At 33.5% G+C, this 20,408-nt stretch overlaps 4 protein-coding genes and 1 pseudogene across 5 annotated transcripts; 3 read left to right on the forward strand and 2 right to left on the reverse strand.

Annotated features, from left to right (window-relative positions):
* Window positions 1-1,004: 1,004 nt before the first annotated feature.
* LOC109128816 (uncharacterized) lies at window positions 1,005-1,653 on the reverse strand. The gene has a single exon (XM_019235873.2). The coding sequence runs from the start codon at window positions 1,564-1,566 to the stop codon at window positions 1,318-1,320; it is 249 nt and encodes an 82-aa protein (XP_019091418.1). The 5' UTR covers window positions 1,567-1,653; the 3' UTR covers window positions 1,005-1,317.
* A 3,617-nt stretch (window positions 1,654-5,270) lies between these two features.
* On the forward strand, window positions 5,271-5,925 carry LOC109128796 (uncharacterized). The gene has a single exon (XM_019235801.2). The coding sequence runs from the start codon at window positions 5,365-5,367 to the stop codon at window positions 5,641-5,643; it is 279 nt and encodes a 92-aa protein (XP_019091346.1). The 5' UTR covers window positions 5,271-5,364; the 3' UTR covers window positions 5,644-5,925.
* Window positions 5,926-11,101: 5,176 nt separating this feature from the next.
* On the forward strand, window positions 11,102-15,092 carry LOC104741626 (CBL-interacting serine/threonine-protein kinase 23). Of its 2 annotated transcripts, none has more exons than XM_010462517.3 (15): window positions 11,102-11,823; window positions 11,911-11,973; window positions 12,232-12,303; window positions 12,400-12,507; window positions 12,591-12,671; window positions 12,822-12,875; window positions 12,980-13,105; window positions 13,302-13,391; window positions 13,506-13,625; window positions 13,708-13,833; window positions 14,051-14,167; window positions 14,261-14,317; window positions 14,403-14,477; window positions 14,611-14,689; window positions 14,790-15,092. In XM_010462517.3, exons 1-15 carry the CDS (start codon window positions 11,608-11,610, stop codon window positions 14,846-14,848), a joined length of 1,443 nt encoding a protein of 480 aa, XP_010460819.1. In that variant the 5' UTR covers window positions 11,102-11,607; the 3' UTR covers window positions 14,849-15,092. The 2 variants fall into 2 exon arrangements, with proteins under 2 accessions (XP_010460819.1, XP_010460820.1); XM_010462518.3 differs by having other exon boundaries at window positions 11,128-11,823; window positions 14,796-15,092.
* Window positions 15,093-15,938: 846 nt separating this feature from the next.
* LOC104743631 (uncharacterized) lies at window positions 15,939-17,042 on the forward strand (annotated as a pseudogene).
* A 176-nt stretch (window positions 17,043-17,218) lies between these two features.
* LOC104741627 (uncharacterized) lies at window positions 17,219-19,274 on the reverse strand. The gene is made up of 5 exons (XM_010462519.3): window positions 18,695-19,274; window positions 18,002-18,584; window positions 17,812-17,901; window positions 17,531-17,710; window positions 17,219-17,431 (listed from the first exon to the last, which is right to left on the reverse strand). Exons 1-5 carry the CDS (start codon window positions 19,174-19,176, stop codon window positions 17,387-17,389), a joined length of 1,380 nt encoding a protein of 459 aa, XP_010460821.2. The 5' UTR covers window positions 19,177-19,274; the 3' UTR covers window positions 17,219-17,386.
* Between the last annotated feature and the right edge of the window lie 1,134 nt (window positions 19,275-20,408).

The raw sequence follows: 20,408 nt of genomic DNA on the forward strand, positions 1-20,408 counted from the left end.
GGATCCGTGACCAAGATTTTTGATCTCAACGTATTTAAAACTAATTTTTACTTCATGGGTTTCATATGATGAGTTTTTGCGGATTAAAATTTTTTGAACATGTTGTTTGACCTGCCTAGCATGGCGGATTTGGACTATAGAACCAACACTAAAACTATTGGTTTATCTCATATATACTATAGATTTGTAATCATAGTTTTGAAAATTAACTTAAAAATTATTTAGTATGTGAAATACAAAATATCACGCATACTATAACAAATTCTTAATATTCCAAAAAAAATAAAATTCTAAACAAAATTATAAATTAGTTAGACAAAAGTTAATTAATTGAGAACTTGAAAACTAAATAAATTAAAAATCATTATTTAAAATACAAGAATTTATAATTTAGTTCCGCGGTGTACCGCGGGTGAAATCCTAGTTTGTAATCCAAATTGGGGAACAAAATCCTCGAAATTGAAATTTCCTTTTAATTTTATACCAAAATTTTCATTTTGTACTCAAGAAGTAACAAAAATCAAGATTTAAAATTTGTTTAGGAGAATTTAATATTGCCCCTATATAATAAAACATAAGTACACAGCCTTTTTGTGTAGACTATATAATATGAGTTATAAGATTAATTATTTGATTATTTGATAGATTATAAGTTATATGGGTTGTAACCATTAATTAAATCTCGATTTGAGATCCTCTTAGAAAGGATATTCCAAAAAAATAAAATAAATCTCCACTGAACATTTAAGTAACCATATCTATACAACAAAATTTCAAAAATTAATATTATTCACAGCAACTTTTAAAAACAATCACTTTTAACCCGGGTCATAAATTTCAATCCGGTTCTTAACTTTTATTCACAACAACTTCTAAAAACAATCACATAAATTATACTTTATATAAAAACTACAATATAAATAAAAGAAATTAGCACGGGTCCTAATGTAGTCCTTTTGGTGTTTAACAAATCTTTGTAATCTTTCATCTTTGTAATAAGAATATCAGAGAAGTAAATTCTTATTCAATAAAAAAAACATGTTCTTAGGTTGTGAAACCAATAAGAACATATTTTCAACAACAATTTCACAAGATTAATTATTATCTGGTGGAAACTAAAAAAAGAAAAAGAAAAAAAACTTGAACTGACCTCTGAAAAAAAAGCACCAAGCCATAAATTACAAGAAAAAAAAAACTTGAACTTAAAAGACATCACTAACTTAACTATTACAAGAGAGACACAATACTTGTGGTGAAGGATGATCAAGGGCACTTGTAGCTTCGGTAAAACAGAGAAGAGACTTGTTCCTTGATGTCTTAGAAACAAGAGGTCGCTGGACACACCAAAAGAGAATCCAACGAAGGGGCAATGCTTAGATGATCATCTTCTGGTGATATCTCATCCTCGAGGATCATTTCGAGAGTTTTGGCAGAGATCATGAGTCGGCACCTACGTATGGCTGAGGCACGGTTCGCAGTCACGGCAGAGAATGGAGTCAGAGGTTGAGGTGCGAGAGCCTGTTGGTCTGGTTGGAAGACGAAAAGGGTGTTTTGAGTATTAACCATTTTGAAAAAAGGGTTTTGTGTTTCTTAAGGCTGAACTAAAGTGTTTAGGATCGGAGACTAGTGAAGCCTTTTCTTTTGCTTTGGGTTGTTGTAAATGTTGTTGATTTGGAAGATGGGTTTCTCTGTTTATATAGGAGTTGCCTAGACGAGAGCCTCATTTTCTTTTTAGTCCTTATTTATCTTAGTGAAAAAATAAAAGTGCCAACATATATACATGTAAACAGTAAAACTCTATTTAAGCATAGAAAGAAAATTAATTAATATTCTGTTTTTCCAAATTATAGATTTACTTCTATAGTAAAATTGTAATAAAATTGTATCTGTTGTCCCAAGTTTATAGATTTTTTTTTTAAAAATTGTTACCATCGATGTATATAAGTCGTATACATACAAGTAGTAACTTTTTTAATGATTTAGATAAAAGTAAAATTTTCTAATATGACATATAATGTAGAAATAATTAAACTAAAGAAATTCTCAAACAAATAAAATATATTTTTATTATATAGTAGATATGATAATTTATACAACTTAATTATACCTAAAATTCTAATTCCGTTGCTAAAACTAAAGAACTAACAATGAAATGTTTGCATGCTAGGACAACATATGGCAATATTACTAGCTAGTAGTATAATCTTCAAAAAATAATTAGTTTATTTAGTCATCAATTATCATCATGTTTTCGTATTGGCTATCGCTAGTACTCATCCACACTAGTGTAGATATTGTTTTATCTTTTTGAATGAAGTAGATGTTCTATCTTATCAAAATAATATACTCAAATGTGTAGTTTTATTAACTTTTGTCAAAATAATATACTCAAATGTGTAGTTTTATTAACTTTTGGAACGCAATTTTTGTAAATCTACTCCCCAAAACAAGTCGATAAACACTATAAAGATGAAAATAATCCCTTATTACTTGAATAAATTGGATGGACGTCAATGCTAAAGGACCAAAAAAAAGATAGCACTAAAGAACTTTATGAATTAAATGCATGTTTTGGACATACATCAAAGAATTTTCAATATTCAGCTAGCGTCTTCCTTCTTCTTAATATCTCTCAAAGTACAAAAGCTAAATAGCGATATGTTTTTGATATATGAAATAGCGATAAGAAGACAATATTATTGGTGCAAGTTGTTTACATTTGTCTTTTGGATCGGTTGAAACATGGCCTTTTTATGAGTTAAACAACGATATGTGTTGCCCTATCTCATTAACATATATATAATATACGAAAATTTTAAGTTTATGTGTAACTATTTTGTATATATATGAATAAAGATAAGGAATCCGAAACAATTATATAAATTATTGATCAGAACTAAATTCTCCAAACCTCAAAAAAATACTTTTTACAGTAGAAACCCTTGAGTCCTTAATTCAAAAGTAACATATTATAAGCATAAACAAAGTCGAAGAACTAACATTGTTCCACAAAACGAGTCTCCCTAGAGGTGAACTTTGTATTTGCTGATAAACCGAAACCAGAACCTTAACAGAAATGATTCCCTCATGTGCCTAAAATCTAATCCAGGTTTCTTGAACTTGTTATATCTTCAAATGCTACGTCAGCTATTCGCTCTTTTTGGCCATCCTAAAATTAACATCAGATTGGATGAGTTCCCACGACATTTATGTCTCTCTTATTTATGTCCCAACATATTCCTCCCATATATAGTCTAATGTTTCATCAGATTTGTTTTGCTCTAAGTCTCTATACTTAACGTCCATTATCATATGTTTGTACTCGTCATGCTTACGGTCTAATTATCGAAGCAACCGCGTGAAATGGTATAAGAGGTCGATGGGGCTAGATTACAAGATGTGCTCTTTTTACTCTTTCATTTCCCGTTTCATTTTCGGAAATCTATCATGTGGGCAAGGGACCCTCCAAATATCGAAAATAAAATAAGAAGTTTGGTGTTTTCTGCAAAACCTTTGTCTCGATTAGGGCAAAATTGATGGCAAAAAGTGTGAAAACTCTCCTTTTTCTTTAGCCGGTGGCTTGTGCCGTGTTTCTGACGGCAAATAAGAGAGAGGTCCGTCTAGTAACAGTGACTCCTTTTGGCCTTCACTGCCGTATTGAGATAAGGCCACAAATAGGTATATATCCAAATCACATACTAATTTAGGCTGAAGCTAGAAGGGAAAACCAAAATAAAATTAAGCTCAAGCACATATCAGATTAGAGATGGCGTGGTCCTCCGATCTTCAGGGTGTTACACGTGGTAGATATGAGAGCCAACCTATCCTATTACATTTCCCTTTTTGTACGTCTTTCATGATTTAAGTCAATTTTGTACTTACTGCGTATAGATCTGAATATGTATCAGTTTTAGACTTTTAGTTGGTATGATAGATGTGGTAATAATATGCATCACAAGATTAACACACAATTTGTAACTTTCTTTATCGGGTAAGGTGGTCCTAATAAGTTGACATATTAAAGAAACAATATAATAATGAGGTTTGGCTAGTTAGTGAAATTCCAAATGTGAAAACCAAATTGTTATGACTTTCTATGCAGTTTGATTCTTAATGCCCCAGTCTACGTACAGGTTACACTGCATTAGGATTTAACAAAGTTTTGAAGGTGATGATTTACGAAAAAAAAACTCCACTTATACATGGAAGACAAAATCTGTAGTGCAATCTACTATAATGATAACTTAAATGTGAGTGCCATTGTAGATATGAATACTAATCTCCAGTCGGTTGGTGAAAACACAACTTTGTGAATTAAGTATTTTCATATTTGTGTCAGTAGTCAGTACATATCTTTTGCACTTTGTTTGATGTACCAATTTTGTTTACTTCTTATGTAAAGAAATGTTAGTTTAGCCGCAGAAACAAGTTTTCGTCTTTCACATATTTGAGTAATTAAAGAGTACTCTCTTTTCTTTTATTTTCGAGTCAGGTTGAGAATGAGCGATGACGAAGCTTGCTTTTGGTCACGAAAGTCAAGGAATTAGACGGCTATGTTATTTAATACAAAAAGCTAGTGGGCGGCACTAACGTTAGATTTCTCACATCAGTTTTTGCTTTCTAACTTTTTAAGTTTGAAGTTCGATCGTCGACATTTATAATGTGACATGTTTTTTCATATAGAACTAACAGAAAAAATTCTTAATTTTTTCAACCTTGTAAGTCAAATAATCGTACAATCTTAATGGTAAAATATTTCAATTATAGATATTTACCATTAATAATTGAAAATACCTCCAACTAAACTGAGCCAACTTTTTTTTGCCATGATTGGCATATCTTGTGATACGTACAATCTTAAAGAAAAACCAGTTGATTGCAACTTTCAGATTCAAAACCTAATCAGTAACCACTATAACGGTTCGTTTGCAAATAAACCTTATTAAGTGTAACTACTTAAACCAATATCAATTTTTTCACCAAAAAACTATAATATTCCCCAAATTCGAGCCAATATTCGGAATTGTGGATAAAAGTATATAACAATACAATTTATTTGCTACATTATTTACTCTCCGACACGTGTCACGAATTCTAAAGTCGAGGTCTTTTTCAAAATCCAATATACCAATAAGTAGAAAAAAAAAATAATACAAAATTATCTAGTCTCTGACGAGTATCCACCATAGAAAATACAATTGTTAAAAATCACTAAAATAATTTATTTTCACAAAGTCAATAAAACAATCCAAGATATGATTTGTCACTTACTATAAAATCTATCTTCTCAAACCAAGTCCATCATCATCTCTCACCTTTCATCGATCACCACCAATCTGATCTAGTCCTTTAAAATTCAAGACCATGGCGAGCTCAAGACTGGCGAGATTCATAACAGAGGTTGCACCACCACAATTTGTCTCGGTGATGCGGCGGAGAACGGCTAAGGTACTCGACACCATCAAGGAGGAAGAAAGAGAAGTTGGCACTGATTCCATATTTTCTTCGAAGTCGAAGATCATCTCCTCAGGCTCACCATTTACTTCTCCTTATCCCACTGTTTCTTCGGCTTCATCCAGTTCCGGTCTTAAAAATTTCCCGGTTACAGAGAACCGAAGCTCTTTTCCGGTTTTCAAGAACTGAACCAATTTTCAGATGTAAATTATATCTCTGTTTGTATATGTATGCATGCAAATGTTTTGTGTATTCGATTACGTTGTAATCAGAAGTGTGTCTATGTGTGTTGAGTTTGATTTCCCGGTGAGCTCCGGTGAATTCGGATGATCAGAGTTTTATTCCCTAGTGGGTTGATCAAAGAATTGTGTACGTAGTCAAATATGTGGAAGGGACTCTGTTCGATGTCGTTTTCAATGTATTGTTTTTTCTTATATGAAATGAGCCCAAAGAAAGAGCAATTATTTAGGATATTGTTATTTTCATTTACTTGTTGAAACTTCTAAAATCTCTAGTTTTGACCGTATCACATGATTGTTAAAGACTTAAAGCGCAAAACAATGTGGTTTTTTTTAATGGTTCTATCTTTAAACCAAGTGAATATTACGTGGTGACTTGGAGGATTGGTGGATTATAGGTACTGTATGGTATTAGTAAATGGATGGTGGCCAACTCCTCTTGAGAATGAAAACTCAATGATTACTACTAAGTCAATTATATTTTATATGAGATAAATGTTTTGCACTATGAATGCGATATTATAAATAGATATTTTTGAATACCGTAAGAGAAATTTGTGGATAGAATTATAGAAAATTTAGAGAAAGTTATGTTATCGATTGACTGTTACAAATCTAGTATGCTCCACGCCACTAGCTTGGAAGTTGCAAAGGGATATGTGGCAACACATTAGACGTCGGTACATCATACAACAAAAAGGACATCTTGATTAATTATTCGTTTCACCTAATGTTTGTCATGCGTACACTATAAATTAGTTTAAAGTTATACAATTTTTTAAGTCAAAACGTTTCTAGAAAACGTGGCAAGTTCATGCATGAATCTGTGTTTGTCCCTCAGCTCGTGATTATGTGTTCTTTATCATAATAAAATGGTATTAAAAGAAAGTAACTATACGGTCCGAAACTAGATCGCTCATCAATGACGTCGAAAAAGGTTGTTAAATTAATATCGTTTTTCAAGTTAAGTAATGAAACCTTTCTTTTTATCCGTAGGATTGACGAATCATGGTCGAGACTCGAAAGATATATAGTACAACGAGTAAAATAATGAGTTTAAAGACAAACATCTTGAATAAAGGGCGTCAACTCCATATATGAGTTTCGGGTTCCACTCTCATGCATTCTTCTCACAACTCACGCATGTTACTACCAATGATCGAGTCGGCCTTACTGGCATGGTCTCAATGATAATCAGCGGTGCGCTTTGCTTATATAGTTTTCTGAATAGCGTAAGCAGCCCTTTACCAAAACCTTATATATTATGTTTTTTTTAGGTTTTTGATCGGGATGTTTTGGTGGTGATTCATATAATCATACACTATACTAGTTCATGAACTGAGTATTGTTAACGAAAACTAGGCATCCGTGTTAAAGTTTTATAGTCTCGCTAAATTATATGTGAATATAACTGATAATTGTTCAATATATTACAAGCTAGCCCAAGGAAAAAACAAAAAAAAACATATTTTGTCAAAGAAGACAGAGACATATATAAAACGATTATGATGATTCTAACTCAAACACACTCTACTCAACCGATTAAAATGAATATTGTTTCGTTCTATTATAATTGGATTCACATATACATGGTCTTAAACATGTAAGAAACTAATTAAGGCTCCCATCGGTAACCTGATATAAACTCATAACAATACAAACTGCAGGATAAAAACTCGAAAAATGAACATATCCCAAAAATAAAATTGGCAGAATTAAATTACTTAGAAAACTTAATTATGCTATCATGTGTTACCTATCGGAATAAGAACTTAAGAGTATTGCAAAATTTGTTTTCTCGCCAAAAATATTAATCATTGCAAAACTAATACTCTCTTTGTATTAGAATAGATGATTTTTTGAAACTTTCACATAAATTAAGAAAAATATTTAATGTTTAACAATAAATATATTATTATTTATAATAACATATTTCATAATTATTAACCAATAGTAATTCATCAAAATTTTAAATTTTCAATCAATGATTCTTGAAATTTGTAATTTTCTAGTATTAATTGATAAAAATATACAGAAAATCATCTATTGTGATACAAAAAAAAAATCTAAAAAACTATATATAGAATCATTTTAATTAGGCAAAAAACAAGGTCTTGATTGGCTCCAACAGACACTCTTAACATGATTGTTTCTGTTAAGGTCCGTTAATTTAGTTTTTCTTTTTTCGCGGTCATCGATATCAAAATCAAACACGGACTCGTGGGTCGGTATATAATTTTGTTTCCGAGGTCAAATATAATAATGACTGATGAGAAATATACGTTTCTTAATAAGAAAGTCACATAGCTCATGCTTTTTTTATTATTGTAATTCTAACTTGGAATTGGAACCAAAATTTAAACATTTTTAGGGTTTATAAAAAACTAGCTAAATCTTTTATAAACAATGTTCGACTGATTGATTACAATTATAGTGATGGTATTTGAAAATATAGGGAAATATATTAAACGACTAAACCAGTACTAATATGAATATAAGATAACTTTTTTCTAGAGTAATGGCATCATGGGCAAAATGTTATAAATATTTTAAAGTCAAACCTTTCTAGAAAACGTGACAAGTTCATGGATCTACATTTGCCCATCAATGATTTTGTTCTCTTATTATATGGTGATAGGAGAGGATGATTCCTTCTTCATGAAAACAATACATTTCTTCTTCTCATTGATGAACATTATAATAACAGAAGAAACCAAACTATTTGGGTTGACAACTAAAGAAGTATAGCTATTTTAGATTGATAAATATATTTGAAACCATGAATACAAAATCCAGATTAGAACAATAACACTATACTTTACAATAGAACATTGTTTCTTATAGAGAAAACACAAACACGTAATCTAGATACAAGATTCTAAACATATGATCGAACCATGGAATTTTATTGTTTAATGCTATGGTTTGTTGTACTAATGCATTGTTTAATGTCTTGTATCAATGCCCCTTTGTAAACGATTTAGGTTTGAAAAGGGCACGTGGCTCTTTGATATACTGCTAACGGCTTTTCCATAACATCAGAAGTTGAAGTGGACGCTTCAAAACTTAACAATATAAGTTTTAATTAGATTTAATATAATAAGATATTCCTCTAACATTTTATAAGTCTCATAAGTATATATGTTTGGAATTTCGAAGTATAAAAGGATAATACTGGGATAAATTAAATGCTGGAAGCTAAATTGGATAAGTGGTAGTAGAACTTCTTTTATTGGTCTAAACTCTAAAGTTTCGATCCCCACATAATAACATTCTGATGTTAAGACTTAAGACTCATTCTAAAGTTTTGAGTTCGAATGGGTTATTAATTATTGATGCCGATCGATTAATTGATTTGTGGATTATACTGTTTTTTATTTGCTAATTCATAAATTATATTTGCAGTAGACAAATTCAAAAATTTTAAACAATTATTGTCGTAAATCAGTTACAAACCGCTTTGACAAACATATAGAATTGATCCATAGCGATTCGTAGTCTATATATCAAAAAGAAAATAAACTAAACTGATGATGGATTTTATTCACTTCAACTATCGTAACCTTGAAATTAAACTAATTCCCACATCAAATTTATTTACGCCATGAATAAAAAAGGATGGCAAATCAATTAGTATTTTTTTTCCTCATAGAATCATTCATAGCTACCAGCTTCACAAGAAAGGATCGTTGTCAAATCATATGTATTAACTATTAAGTCCAACACTATCTTTTTTAGTTACAGAATGTGTTTAATGATAAGAGATACATTTGCATAAATTCCTGATTGACATATAAAAAACCTCATAAGTCATAACTTTTGTCAACAAACGTCAAAATACTTTTTTTTTGGTTTACATTTGACCCAAAATAACTTCAAATTTTGTTATACCAAATACGAAACCATTTTCATCTATATTATTATTTTCACAGCATTAAAAGGCTTGGAGTTCGAATGTATTTACGGTTATGCCATTATCATTAAAATATTTTTTTTAAAAAATAAAACAAAAAATCGAAATATTCAAAAAAGATATGTTAATTAAATATTCTCCTATCAATCCAGTATAATTCCTAAATTATCTCCACCTCTGAACCTAATTTTCTGCAAAACTAAACAAAATTTTTGTTTTTCTAACATAGGAAACTCTATATTAATTTCAATCAATCATATTCAATTACTTCAAATTTTTTAATTTTTAAAAAAATTCCTCTAGATTTTCTGTCTTTCATATATAGAAAATCTAAAGAGTTCCTCTACTAAATATAAAATATTTAATCTATAATAAGATATTTGGAAAAGTAACATTACCAAATAAAATCCGTATGGCAATTAATTTTTATAAATGTTTTAATTATATTATTTAATAAACTTTAATAAATTTAAATTATTATGGGACGGGTTATGATCGATATTCTTATAAATTTAAAATGTCAATAATCCATCGCTACGACCATCAGTATTTTATACTAAAAAGTATAGGCTTGTGGTGTACCGTTGAAAGATGGTCCTTACAATTAAGTCTATCGGGATTACGGATTTTAGCAAGGTACGTCTGCAGTTGGCGGGTTGTCCCGAAAACTACAAATATAAGATTAAAATAAATTTATTATATATAAATAATATTTTTACATAGTTATGTATATATAATACGTGAAATATGTGATAATGTGAGGAAATTTAATTTATACTAATTAAGATATTTACAAAATATCAATATTATAAGTTATTTTAAAATTTCTTTTTTTTCTTTGCCACTAAATTTTTTAAGAATAATTAATATAAAATTTAGGTTGAGGACATGCTTGGGTATATAAATTATTATGTTGTATATAAACCGCAAATTAAATCGTAGAATTAACAATCAAAATACAATTATATAATCTTAAGCTTAAAATAAAACGTAGAAATTAACTAACAATTACAATTTGAAATTTAATGATTTTAGTAAAAAAAATAATTCTGCAGTGTATCGCAGGTTAAAATCTAGTTGTAATTAAAATAGAACTAAAGAATCATCATATATTAAAATAGAACTAAAGAATCATCATATATTGTATAATGGATACAAACGTTACAAACAAATAAATAACCACTGTATTACCAGGAAGAAGATTAAAAAAAAACGCTACTTTGGTAACGGTTTTGACTTTTGCCATTGGAACTTTTCTTATTACCCAGTTTTTCACACTTTGCATTAACAATAATAAAATCTGCATAAGCCTAGAGAATCATTATTATTAATAAATGTAACTATAGCATGCGTCAGAAGAAAAGAAAATAAAAAAACCACAGATATAACCTTCCTCGTATAATCCCTAAACAGAATTTAATTAAACATTTCCTTAATTAAATAACTTTACTGACCAAAAAAAAAAAAAACAATTAAATAAAAAATTAGTATAAGTAATTTAACTTTAAATAAATCCTCTTCCACCCATAGAGAATCAGAAAATTGTTACTCGCTTTCTTTCTCAAAACCGGCTTCGATTTTTTTTTTTCCTTTGTAGCCGAAATTTGCGATTAATATCAGAAAAAGAAACATTAAATTGCCCAATTCACCTTACTGAAAAATTCTTCACTACAAAAATTTGAAAATCTTCGTATTCTGATGAGTCTTCGTCTTCGTCTTCGTCGTCCGATTTGAATTTTCTCCGCACGCGAAAGTTGAAATCCCCCGATATTTTTTTTGATTATCCGGTCTCCGGGTTCCCTTTTAGGGTTTTTTTTTTTTTTTTTTTTAATTTCGTCTGCAGATCTCTCACGATGAGCGTAGCCAAATCCCAAGTATGGCAGCCATGCAAGAAGAAGAGGTCCTCCTCCTCCTCCTAATGATTCATTAGCAAGAAAGAGATCTATCTATATCTATAAAAGCAAGCGAGATTGAGAGATTGAGAGATTGAGAGAAAGAGAGATGGCTTCTCGAACAACGCCTTCACGATCGACTCCTTCTGGTGGTGGTGGTGGTTCTTCAGGTAGGACACGAGTTGGTAAGTATGAGCTTGGTAGAACTTTGGGTGAAGGAACCTTCGCTAAGGTCAAATTCGCTAGAAATGTTGAGAATGGTGATAATGTCGCCATTAAGGTTATTGATAAAGAGAAAGTCACCAAAAATAAGATGATCGCTCAGGTTCTCTTTGTATCTTCTTCTCTTTGTTTATCTGATTTACGCAGCCTGTGTGTGATATATAACCTTGGATTTTGTTATTTGTTTTAGATCAAGCGTGAGATTTCTACAATGAAATTGATCAAGCACCCAAATGTGATCCGTATGTTTGAGGTTTTTCATTCTACATCTCCCTTTCTTCTGAGAGCTTATTATATTCCAAAGTTTTTGTTCTTAGAATCTGAGATTCGTTTTGAAGTTATGGAACATAGTTTTGTGGTCCCTGGCTAGGCTAGATCATATCTTTATATTTAACGGATTTTTGATTATTCTATGTTTTGGTATCTTTGTAGTTACCGATTGATTCTCTTCTTCTTCTTCTTCTTCTTCTTCTTCTTCTTCTTCTTCTTCTTCTTCTTCTTATTTGTTCAGGTGATGGCTAGCAAAACTAAGATCTACTTCGTCTTGGAATTCGTTACTGGTGGAGAGCTTTTCGATAAAATTGTAAGCTTTCATTTAAAGAATGTGTTTTTTTTCTTCTTCTTAATACTATGTGGTTAATGAGATGTTGATTTCTTTAAACATTGTCGTGTATTTTAGTCAAGCAATGGGAGATTGAAGGAAGATGAGGCGAGGAAGTACTTCCAACAGCTTATTAATGCGGTTGATTATTGTCATAGCAGAGGTGTTTATCATCGAGACCTTAAGGTTAGAAAAAATTCTTACTTTTTGTGATACTCTTTGCATAGTGTTCTTGTGATCAGAAGTGAAAGTTTACCTTCTGGTTGCAGCCAGAAAATTTGCTGTTGGATGCTAACGGTGCTTTGAAAGTGTCTGATTTTGGATTGAGCGCTCTACCTCAGCAAGTTCGAGTGAGCATCCATATATTGATTTCTTTTTCTTTTATTTCCCTGTTGTATATTGTGATAGTTTGATAATTCATCTTACTATGTATGCCCTCTAAGGAGAAAGTTTTCCATGAGTTATCAAAAGCTGATTTTGTTGCGATCCTTCTTCTTTAGGAGGATGGGTTACTTCACACAACATGCGGAACACCCAATTATGTTGCTCCGGAGGTATTATCATCGACTGCTACTGAAAACTGGCACACGGTTGTCTTGAAGGTATCAAGTCTATTATTTTCTAGTCTCGGTAACCTTGTATTTTTTTTTCTCTTTAGGTAATCAACAACAAAGGTTATGATGGAGCGAAGGCGGATTTGTGGTCTTGTGGAGTAATTCTCTTTGTCTTAATGGCTGGTTATTTACCTTTTGAAGATTCTAACCTGACTTCATTGTATAAAAAGGTATTACGCTTTCTTCTTTGATGTTTGTTTTTCTTTTGATACATATTCATTTTGCATGCTATCAGAAAGGCTTCAAGGTTTGAATTTCTAGAAGGTGTCATTTGGTTTTGTATGGGGAGCCTCTGTGATTTTTATAGGACACGAGATTTATATAGCATTAAAATGTCACCTCAGTCTTCTTTCTTCATGATTACAGATATTCAAAGCAGAATTTACCTGCCCTCCCTGGTTTTCTGCAAGTGCTAAGAAGTTAATCAAAAGGATTTTGGATCCCAGTCCAGCAACGGTATCTTTTTCTTACCCTTGCTATATTAGAGTGGATTTCCTTTGAAGAGGCAAAGGCTTCTATTAGATTGAGTAGATCTGAAAGCTTTACACTGGTTTTTTTTATATTGGGCAGAGGATCACATTTGCTGAGGTCATTGAAAATGAGTGGTTTAAAAAAGGGTATAAAGCACCTAAATTTGAGAATGCTGATGTCAGCCTTGATGATGTTGATGCAATCTTTGATGACTCAGGGGTAAGGCTTATGTTCTTTTGGGGGTTTTCTTTTCTGTAGTTTGTCCTGGATGATTGATCAGTTTGTTCTTGTTTGTTAATAGGAGTCTAAGAATCTTGTTGTGGAGAGGCGAGAAGAAGGACCCAAAACACCAGTAACTATGAATGCTTTTGAGCTCATCTCAACATCCCAGGGTCTCAATCTCGGTTCACTTTTCGAAAAACAAATGGTACAAAAGTCTGATAAGTAAAGCTGTTCCTTAAAATTCAGCCTTCAAGGCTCTTATTTTGTTGACGATTTTAAACTATCTTTTTGCTGGTTTGGTCAGAACCTAATAGGAAGTAGCTTCTTGCCACCAAATTTTAGTGACCAATACGTTTCTTTGGAAGCCCATACTTAGTTTGATAAAGTCGTCATTCTGATCTTATAAGCATCTCTGATTTCAGGGCCTTGTGAAACGAAAAACTCGATTTACTTCCAAATCTTCGGCTAATGAGATAGTTACAAAAATTGAGGCTGCGGCAGCACCTATGGGCTTTGATGTCAAGACAAATAACTACAAGGTTAGAATACTGTTACATATTTACCCGTGCTGTGGAGTTGTAATGGTTTGTTGCTTCTGATAAGACCTTTTTACTATTTCTCAACTCCTTCAGATGAAGCTGACAGGAGAAAAATCAGGCCGCAAGGGTCAGTTGGCAGTTGCCACTGAGGTTAGCTTTCACAATGACCATTGCTCAACCTTTGTATAGTGTCACCTGAGAACCTAATTTTAACTTAATTAACATCTACCTTCAGGTTTTTCAAGTTGCTCCATCTCTTTATATGGTTGAAATGCGAAAATCAGGGGGTGACACGTTGGAATTCCACAAGGTATGCAAGGCTTATTATAAATGCTGATCTAGTTATATCAAACCCGAGCTTGTGCTTTTGTTTGCCAAATGGTGTTCCAGTAACTGATGTTTGAATCTTTACCCTTTTGTCTCCTCTCTTGCTCTTCTTTTAGTTTTACAAGAGCCTTACCACGGGACTTAAGGACATTGTTTGGAAAACCATCGACGAAGAGAAAGAAGAAGGAACCGATGGTAAGTATCCGCCTTTTGATATTATTATGTTTGCTAGATAAAGCCTAGAAAGGAGAAACTAACGAAACATCTGAACACAAATCATTTTCGTCTCTTCAAGTTTCAGGTGGTACTAATGGTGCCATGGCTAACCGGACAGTTGCGAAACAGTCGGCATAAGCTGTTTACTTTTTTCAAATATAGATTTTTTTTTTTCTTTTTTTAAATTACTATAGTAGTGGGTGGGGTTGCGAGTGGGTTTGAAGTTATACAAAGGAAGCGTTAAGAAGTGAAGCAAAGCAATTTGAAACTATATTGGGAAATGGGGATTATTGATAATTTAATCTTGTTTGATTCCATGGAATGTTGTGAATAGCATGCGTGTTGCGAGTATCTTGGCTTGAATCGATTTTTTAACCGGAAAGTAAAAGCTTTACAGATTTGGTTTTGCCATTTCTACAATATCAATCAATTAAAACCCCGAAAAAGGAAAGCAGATTAAAAACCAATATCAAAAATGTAGCCAAAAACAAATTAAATGTATTATGTATGATTTGACGTTCAAAGAGAAATTGAGAATTAAACGAAAACAAGGAAAGACAAATAAATGTCCATAAAGATTATGTCAAAGATGGAAAACTTGGGGGCCAAGTTACTCCTTGTTTATCAATGTGAACAGAGGGCGAAGAATGTGAACAAGATCGCAATTAGGGTTTGGACTTGAGTTGAGTTTAGTTTGGACTTGAGTTTGAGTCTAGAGTCTGTCTTTTCAAACATCAAATTTATTTGCCACTTTGAGGAAGAGTCTTTTACATTTGCTCTCAGGGTTCTATAACATATGATACATCATAAACTCTCCCAAGTTTCTTATCAGCTTATTCCTTGAACGCCTCTTTGTATATTACCGTGCAACACACATAGGACTCAACACAAGAGTCTTGAAGAATATAAATCTTCATAGATAGAGAAGCTTCAGCATGTGAATCCTCAGCCTCTGATTCAAGCTGCAGACCAAACCCAATCCATCCGGAAAAAATACCAAAAAAATAAGATTAGAGTTCTTTAAAGTTGGAAGTTAAAGAGATTGAAAAGGAAAGAAGAATATCCATAAAAAAGATATTGGAGATTGAACACTTGGTGACCAAGTTCCTTCCTTTCTCTCTACTAATAAAAAAGGGTTTTAGCGGAGATGTTAACATCGCCGATTAAGTTTTTTTTTTGGTTTCTTGTTAATAACGTAACACTTGCCTTTCGCTAAGAACACACACTCATGTCTCTGCTTCTCGGCCAGCCTCCGAAGCTCTGTCTTCGGAAACCAGTGTTTGTTAGAGCCTCTCCTCCTCTTCGCTCTAATGGCTTGCTGCAAACCCCTCCTTGTTCTATCATCGGCGCTGATCCTTGCGGAGCAAATCTAGGAAAACTCGTGATTATAAATGCTAACGAATGTGGCCGCATTCGTTTGGATAAGAAGGTGCCTATGGAGTTGGTGTATAATGATATTACTGAGGCAATGGTAACGATCGGTTCATCTCATGGCTGGGTAGCTACATTGAAGAACGGAACTGTGCGTCTCCAAGACGATCTTAACCCGGCTGCATCGGATTCAGATCCAAAACGTATCTCGTTACCTCCTCTTGTAACTCTGCCTCATTGCCAAACCCAAATCGTCACCAACGTGGCAATGTCTTTACCTTCTCCAGAGGATAAGGACTGTGTTGTGGCTGTCAAGTTCTTGGGACCTCAACTAAGCTTTTGCAGACCAGGTCAAAGTAACCCCGAGTGGACCAACATTACAATCGAAAACCCCTGTTTCTTCTCCTCCCGAGTCATGTTTTCAAAGAAACACGGCATGTTTCGTATACCCGGATCTGGAGACCACCTCATTGGATCATGGGATCTCCACAAACAGTACAAGAACATACCTAAGCTCCAGAAGTTGCGATATCAGTACCATCCTGGACAGATGAAGACGACACCCGAGCTTTTGAATTTGTACAGCACAAGCGAACACTTGGTGGAGTCATGATGCACAGGTGAAACTTTCTTGGTTAGGTGGTACAGGAATATCGTCGATAGCATCGACGGTGTTGCGATAATGGAAACAAGTGTTTTAAGGGTGTTCAAGCTTGACGAAGAAGGAAACGCGGTTTACACTGAAGACATAGGAGATCTCTGCATTTTCATCTCAAGGTCTGAACCTTTCTGTGTCCCTGCTAGCTCTTTTCCAGGCATGCTCCCTAACAAATTCCATATCTTTGATTTCGCCGAGGTCGGACTAGTCGATCTTGCTGAATGCAGCTACGAGGGTGGTTCATCTAGATTCGGATTCAATGCCCCATACCATATTCCACCTCAAGAGATTATAGAATACTAGTTTTTGAGTTGTCTAGAGAATCTATGTCATGTCTATTATTGTTAAATCTTTCAAACATCACTCTCGCTTGGAGACACTCACTATTACTCTGTTTGATGCATGTGAGACTTGCTCTATTTATTTCGCTTTCTCGTTTTTTTTTCTTATCAAGGTTTTATATTTTAATTCACGCATTGTTTTCTGTATATAAATAACATTGACAATGGAATATATATGTGACTTTTACAATCAAGAAACCAAACTGTGCTTTTTGTTTTTGCTCTTATTCTTCTTGCATTATAAACCGATTCTGAAAACCTCAAGTTTAATACAAACTGAGAGAAGAAATGTTTGCGGATTCCGGTTTAGCTAGAGAGCCCTTCGTTTGTTACGTACACTGCCCATGCTTCCTACAAATTTCCAAATGGCAGCTCAGATTTTTAGTGACGAGAACACAAAAAGACCGAAGCTTAAAAAGGCGATTTTTGATTCGGTTTTAGTAGTAGTACCTGAAGAATTGCGAAAACTCTACTGGCGACAGATTTCTGAATCGGTGAAGCTCCACCTCTTTGTTGTAGCTTGTCTGGATGTAAACAAAGCCGAGCTTTTTGATAAGCTTTCTTCACTTGTGATCCATCTCGCAGATTTGCTAAAGGAATCGCATACCAATTGCTATTTGACCAAAGAACCTGAAATAACAACAAATAAACAAATCCCGGTTAAGTAACCGGTCCGAGACAACATTAAAACCAATTCAATTTCTGATTTATACACACAGTCACACACTTACATGATGTAACGTTGAGAGGAGAAGTCTAATGTTTGTCTCTTTTCCGGTTAACCAGATTCTTATCTCTTCATCTTTCATCTCCATCTCCATCTGCATTATTCATTTCATTTTTATCTCATCAGTTTCTTGAGAAAAAGTTGAGTTTTTTTTCCCGGGAAAATGTCAATGACAACAACACTAAGTCACTAACCTCTTCTTCTGATTTGGGTTCTTCTTCGCTTCTTCTCGAATCGATAACGTCTTCTTCTTCTGTTTGCTTCGTTTCTGGTCTTTGTGATCTCTCTTTTGCCCAAGCTATTGCTTCATCCATGTCGTTTGAATCCGAGTTCCCTCCTCCTCCTCCTCCTCCTCCTCCTCCTCCTTCTTCTTTGTAACGATCGAATCGGTCTGAGTTTATCTCAATTACGTAAGAGCTCATCTCCTCTTCTTCTTCGTCTTCTTCGTCTTCTACTACGACTACCTCTTCGTCTCTGTTCCTTCTCTGTCTGGCATCAGTGTTGTTGTGTTCTTCTTCGCAGATGAAGGAAGAAACAGGGGAAGATGCAGGGGAGCTCGGTCCGTAATCATCCGTTCTTCTGAAGGAATTAGGATCTAAGCTAATTGTCTCCGGAGATGCTCTCCTGGATCCGGTGAAATGTGGTTTTCTGTAGTAAAAATCTGCTTTTTCCGGCGTGTTGTTTTGGCCGGAGAATGAATCTTTGGATGTTGGAAACGCCGGGAAACTCTGTTTCTTTGAGTCTCGTTTATGACTTCTTGAAGGGACGTTTAACGGTCTAAAGGACAAAAATGAAAACAGAGCATGTTTAAAATTACGGAACTGTCCTTAAGAATTGTGAATAAACCAACAATGATGTGGATGATAGAATTGTAAAAGTTCACTAACCGGAGTTTGGAAGTGAAAGAAGAAAACCCGACGTCGTCGCCGGAAGTTGCCGCCGGTGGTGGATAATGAGGACTGAGCTCTTCTGAAGAGAGTACGGATGACGAATTCGATCTCGATTTCGCCATCGAGTTCTGTTTCTTTAATCCCTCCTTGGCCGACCCGCAGCGGTCGCCGAACACGCCGTCGTAAAATCCTTCTCCGCCGGAGGGAATCCTGAACGCCGGTAAGTTTCTGCCGTGAGATTTAGAAGAAGCAAGGGAGCCGCCACCGGAGAAATTCCCCGGCGGTCGGAAAATCTCGTCGTAGAAACAGTCCGAACGAGAGAAGTCGCCGGAGAATTTTCGGGTGAGGACGCTTCGCGGTGGACCGCCAAAAACATCGGCGAAATCTTCTGCGTTGATCCTAGCGTCCATTGATTTACGAGCTATGGAGAAGAATGGATCAGCGCCTAAACCCATCTTCATACGCCACGATTCATCCATTTCGCCGGTGAAGTCTCTTTTTTTTTCTCCGGTCACCGGGGAAGTCTAAGGGATTAGGAAGTGAAGAGAGTGTGTTGTGTTGTGTTGTGTTGTGTAATAATGGACACTAAACGAACATGTGTATATATAGTAGGCAAACAAAAGATTTATTTTAATTATTTTCATCATGGTTATGGATTTTATTCGTTTTCAACTCTTTTTCTCCTTCAATTAAAATTTCTAATTTAGTTGTACCTTGTGGATTAGTATTGTGTACGACACATTTACACATACAATGCATTCAATGATTAATCCAAACATGTAATTTGTCTATTATAAATTGTGCTTCATTACCATTTTTATTGTCAAGAGTCAGAAAACAATACTAAAAGCAATACATAACGATGGTGTTATTTTTTTATTTTATTTTTTTCCTATTCACCATTTCGGTATCTTTTATTTTATTTATGTATCATTAACCATTTTTTTTATCCACTAAATACGTGATGTTATCACGTTATTAATATTTTTTCTATTTCACAAAGAATGTCATTTTAGAATTTTAATATATTTTTATATTAAATTTTCTAATTTACCTCTTATTCCAAAACTAATTTACATTGAATCTAAATCATTGATGATTTATAAATAAAAATAAATGTGTATAGTTTTACAATTTTTTAATTTATGTAAATTGTGTCAATGACACTTTTTGTAAAATAGAGAGAGTAGTTTATTTTATTTATTTGACAACACAATGTTTTTTTTCAATCCCACGTCTAAATATACGACTTGAATTTTGCTGGTTATACTATGAAAAAGAGTGTGAAGTGACCTTAGTGCAGTGGCAGGAGGTAAGTCTATTTGTAGAAGGCATCATCACACCAGGGATCGAGTCCCGCTTCTTACGAATGTAGGAATTTGGCTAATGAGCCGGCCAGTTGTAGTCCTGACAAAAAAAAAAAAAAAGAGTGCTTAATCTAGAATACTAACTAATATTTGAGAGTTTGGAGCATTTAAGGACAATATGTGAATCAGCATATTTTGAAAGAAAGATTAATTGGCATAATCTAGAGTTTGAAATGAAACTCGTACCTACTAATAGTCTAGTAGTAATATCAAAAGGAACTATTAATTTTCAAGCTAATGGAGGGGGAAAAGAAGATAAATACTTTGGTTAAGTGAAAAGGTTAACATACTGCACACGCGCACATACTTCATGAAAAGGCTTTGCTTTGGTTATATTTCATGAA

The sequence above is a fragment of the Camelina sativa genome, chromosome 14 (genome assembly GCF_030686135.1).
Source record: "Camelina sativa cultivar CO46 ecotype springtype chromosome 14, ASM3068613v1".
Classification (NCBI taxonomy): Eukaryota; Viridiplantae; Streptophyta; class Magnoliopsida; order Brassicales; family Brassicaceae; genus Camelina; species Camelina sativa.

What these genes read in the sequence shown, in the direction of transcription:
- LOC104741626 (XM_010462517.3), top strand. Translation starts at nt 11,608, where the DNA reads ATGGCTTCTCGAACAACGCCTTCACGATCGACTCCTTCTGGTGGTGGT. An exon ending in GAGAGCTTTTCGATAAAATT is followed by an intron (nt 12,304 to 12,399) that starts GTAAGCTTTCAT and finishes CGTGTATTTTAG; the next exon opens with TCAAGCAATGGGAGATTGAA. An exon ending in AGTTGGCAGTTGCCACTGAG is followed by an intron (nt 14,318 to 14,402) that starts GTTAGCTTTCAC and finishes ATCTACCTTCAG; the next exon opens with GTTTTTCAAGTTGCTCCATC.
- LOC104741627 (XM_010462519.3), bottom strand. Translation starts at nt 19,176, where the DNA reads ATGGATGAATCGTGGCGTATGAAGATGGGTTTAGGCGCTGATCCATTC. An exon ending in TCCTCTCAACGTTACATCAT is followed by an intron (nt 17,711 to 17,811) that starts GTAAGTGTGTGA and finishes TTGTTATTTCAG; the next exon opens with GTTCTTTGGTCAAATAGCAA. An exon ending in GAGTTTTCGCAATTCTTCAG is followed by an intron (nt 17,432 to 17,530) that starts GTACTACTACTA and finishes GGAAATTTGTAG; the next exon opens with GAAGCATGGGCAGTGTACGT.
- LOC109128816 (XM_019235873.2), bottom strand. Translation starts at nt 1,566, where the DNA reads ATGGTTAATACTCAAAACACCCTTTTCGTCTTCCAACCAGACCAACAG.
- LOC109128796 (XM_019235801.2), top strand. Translation starts at nt 5,365, where the DNA reads ATGGCGAGCTCAAGACTGGCGAGATTCATAACAGAGGTTGCACCACCA.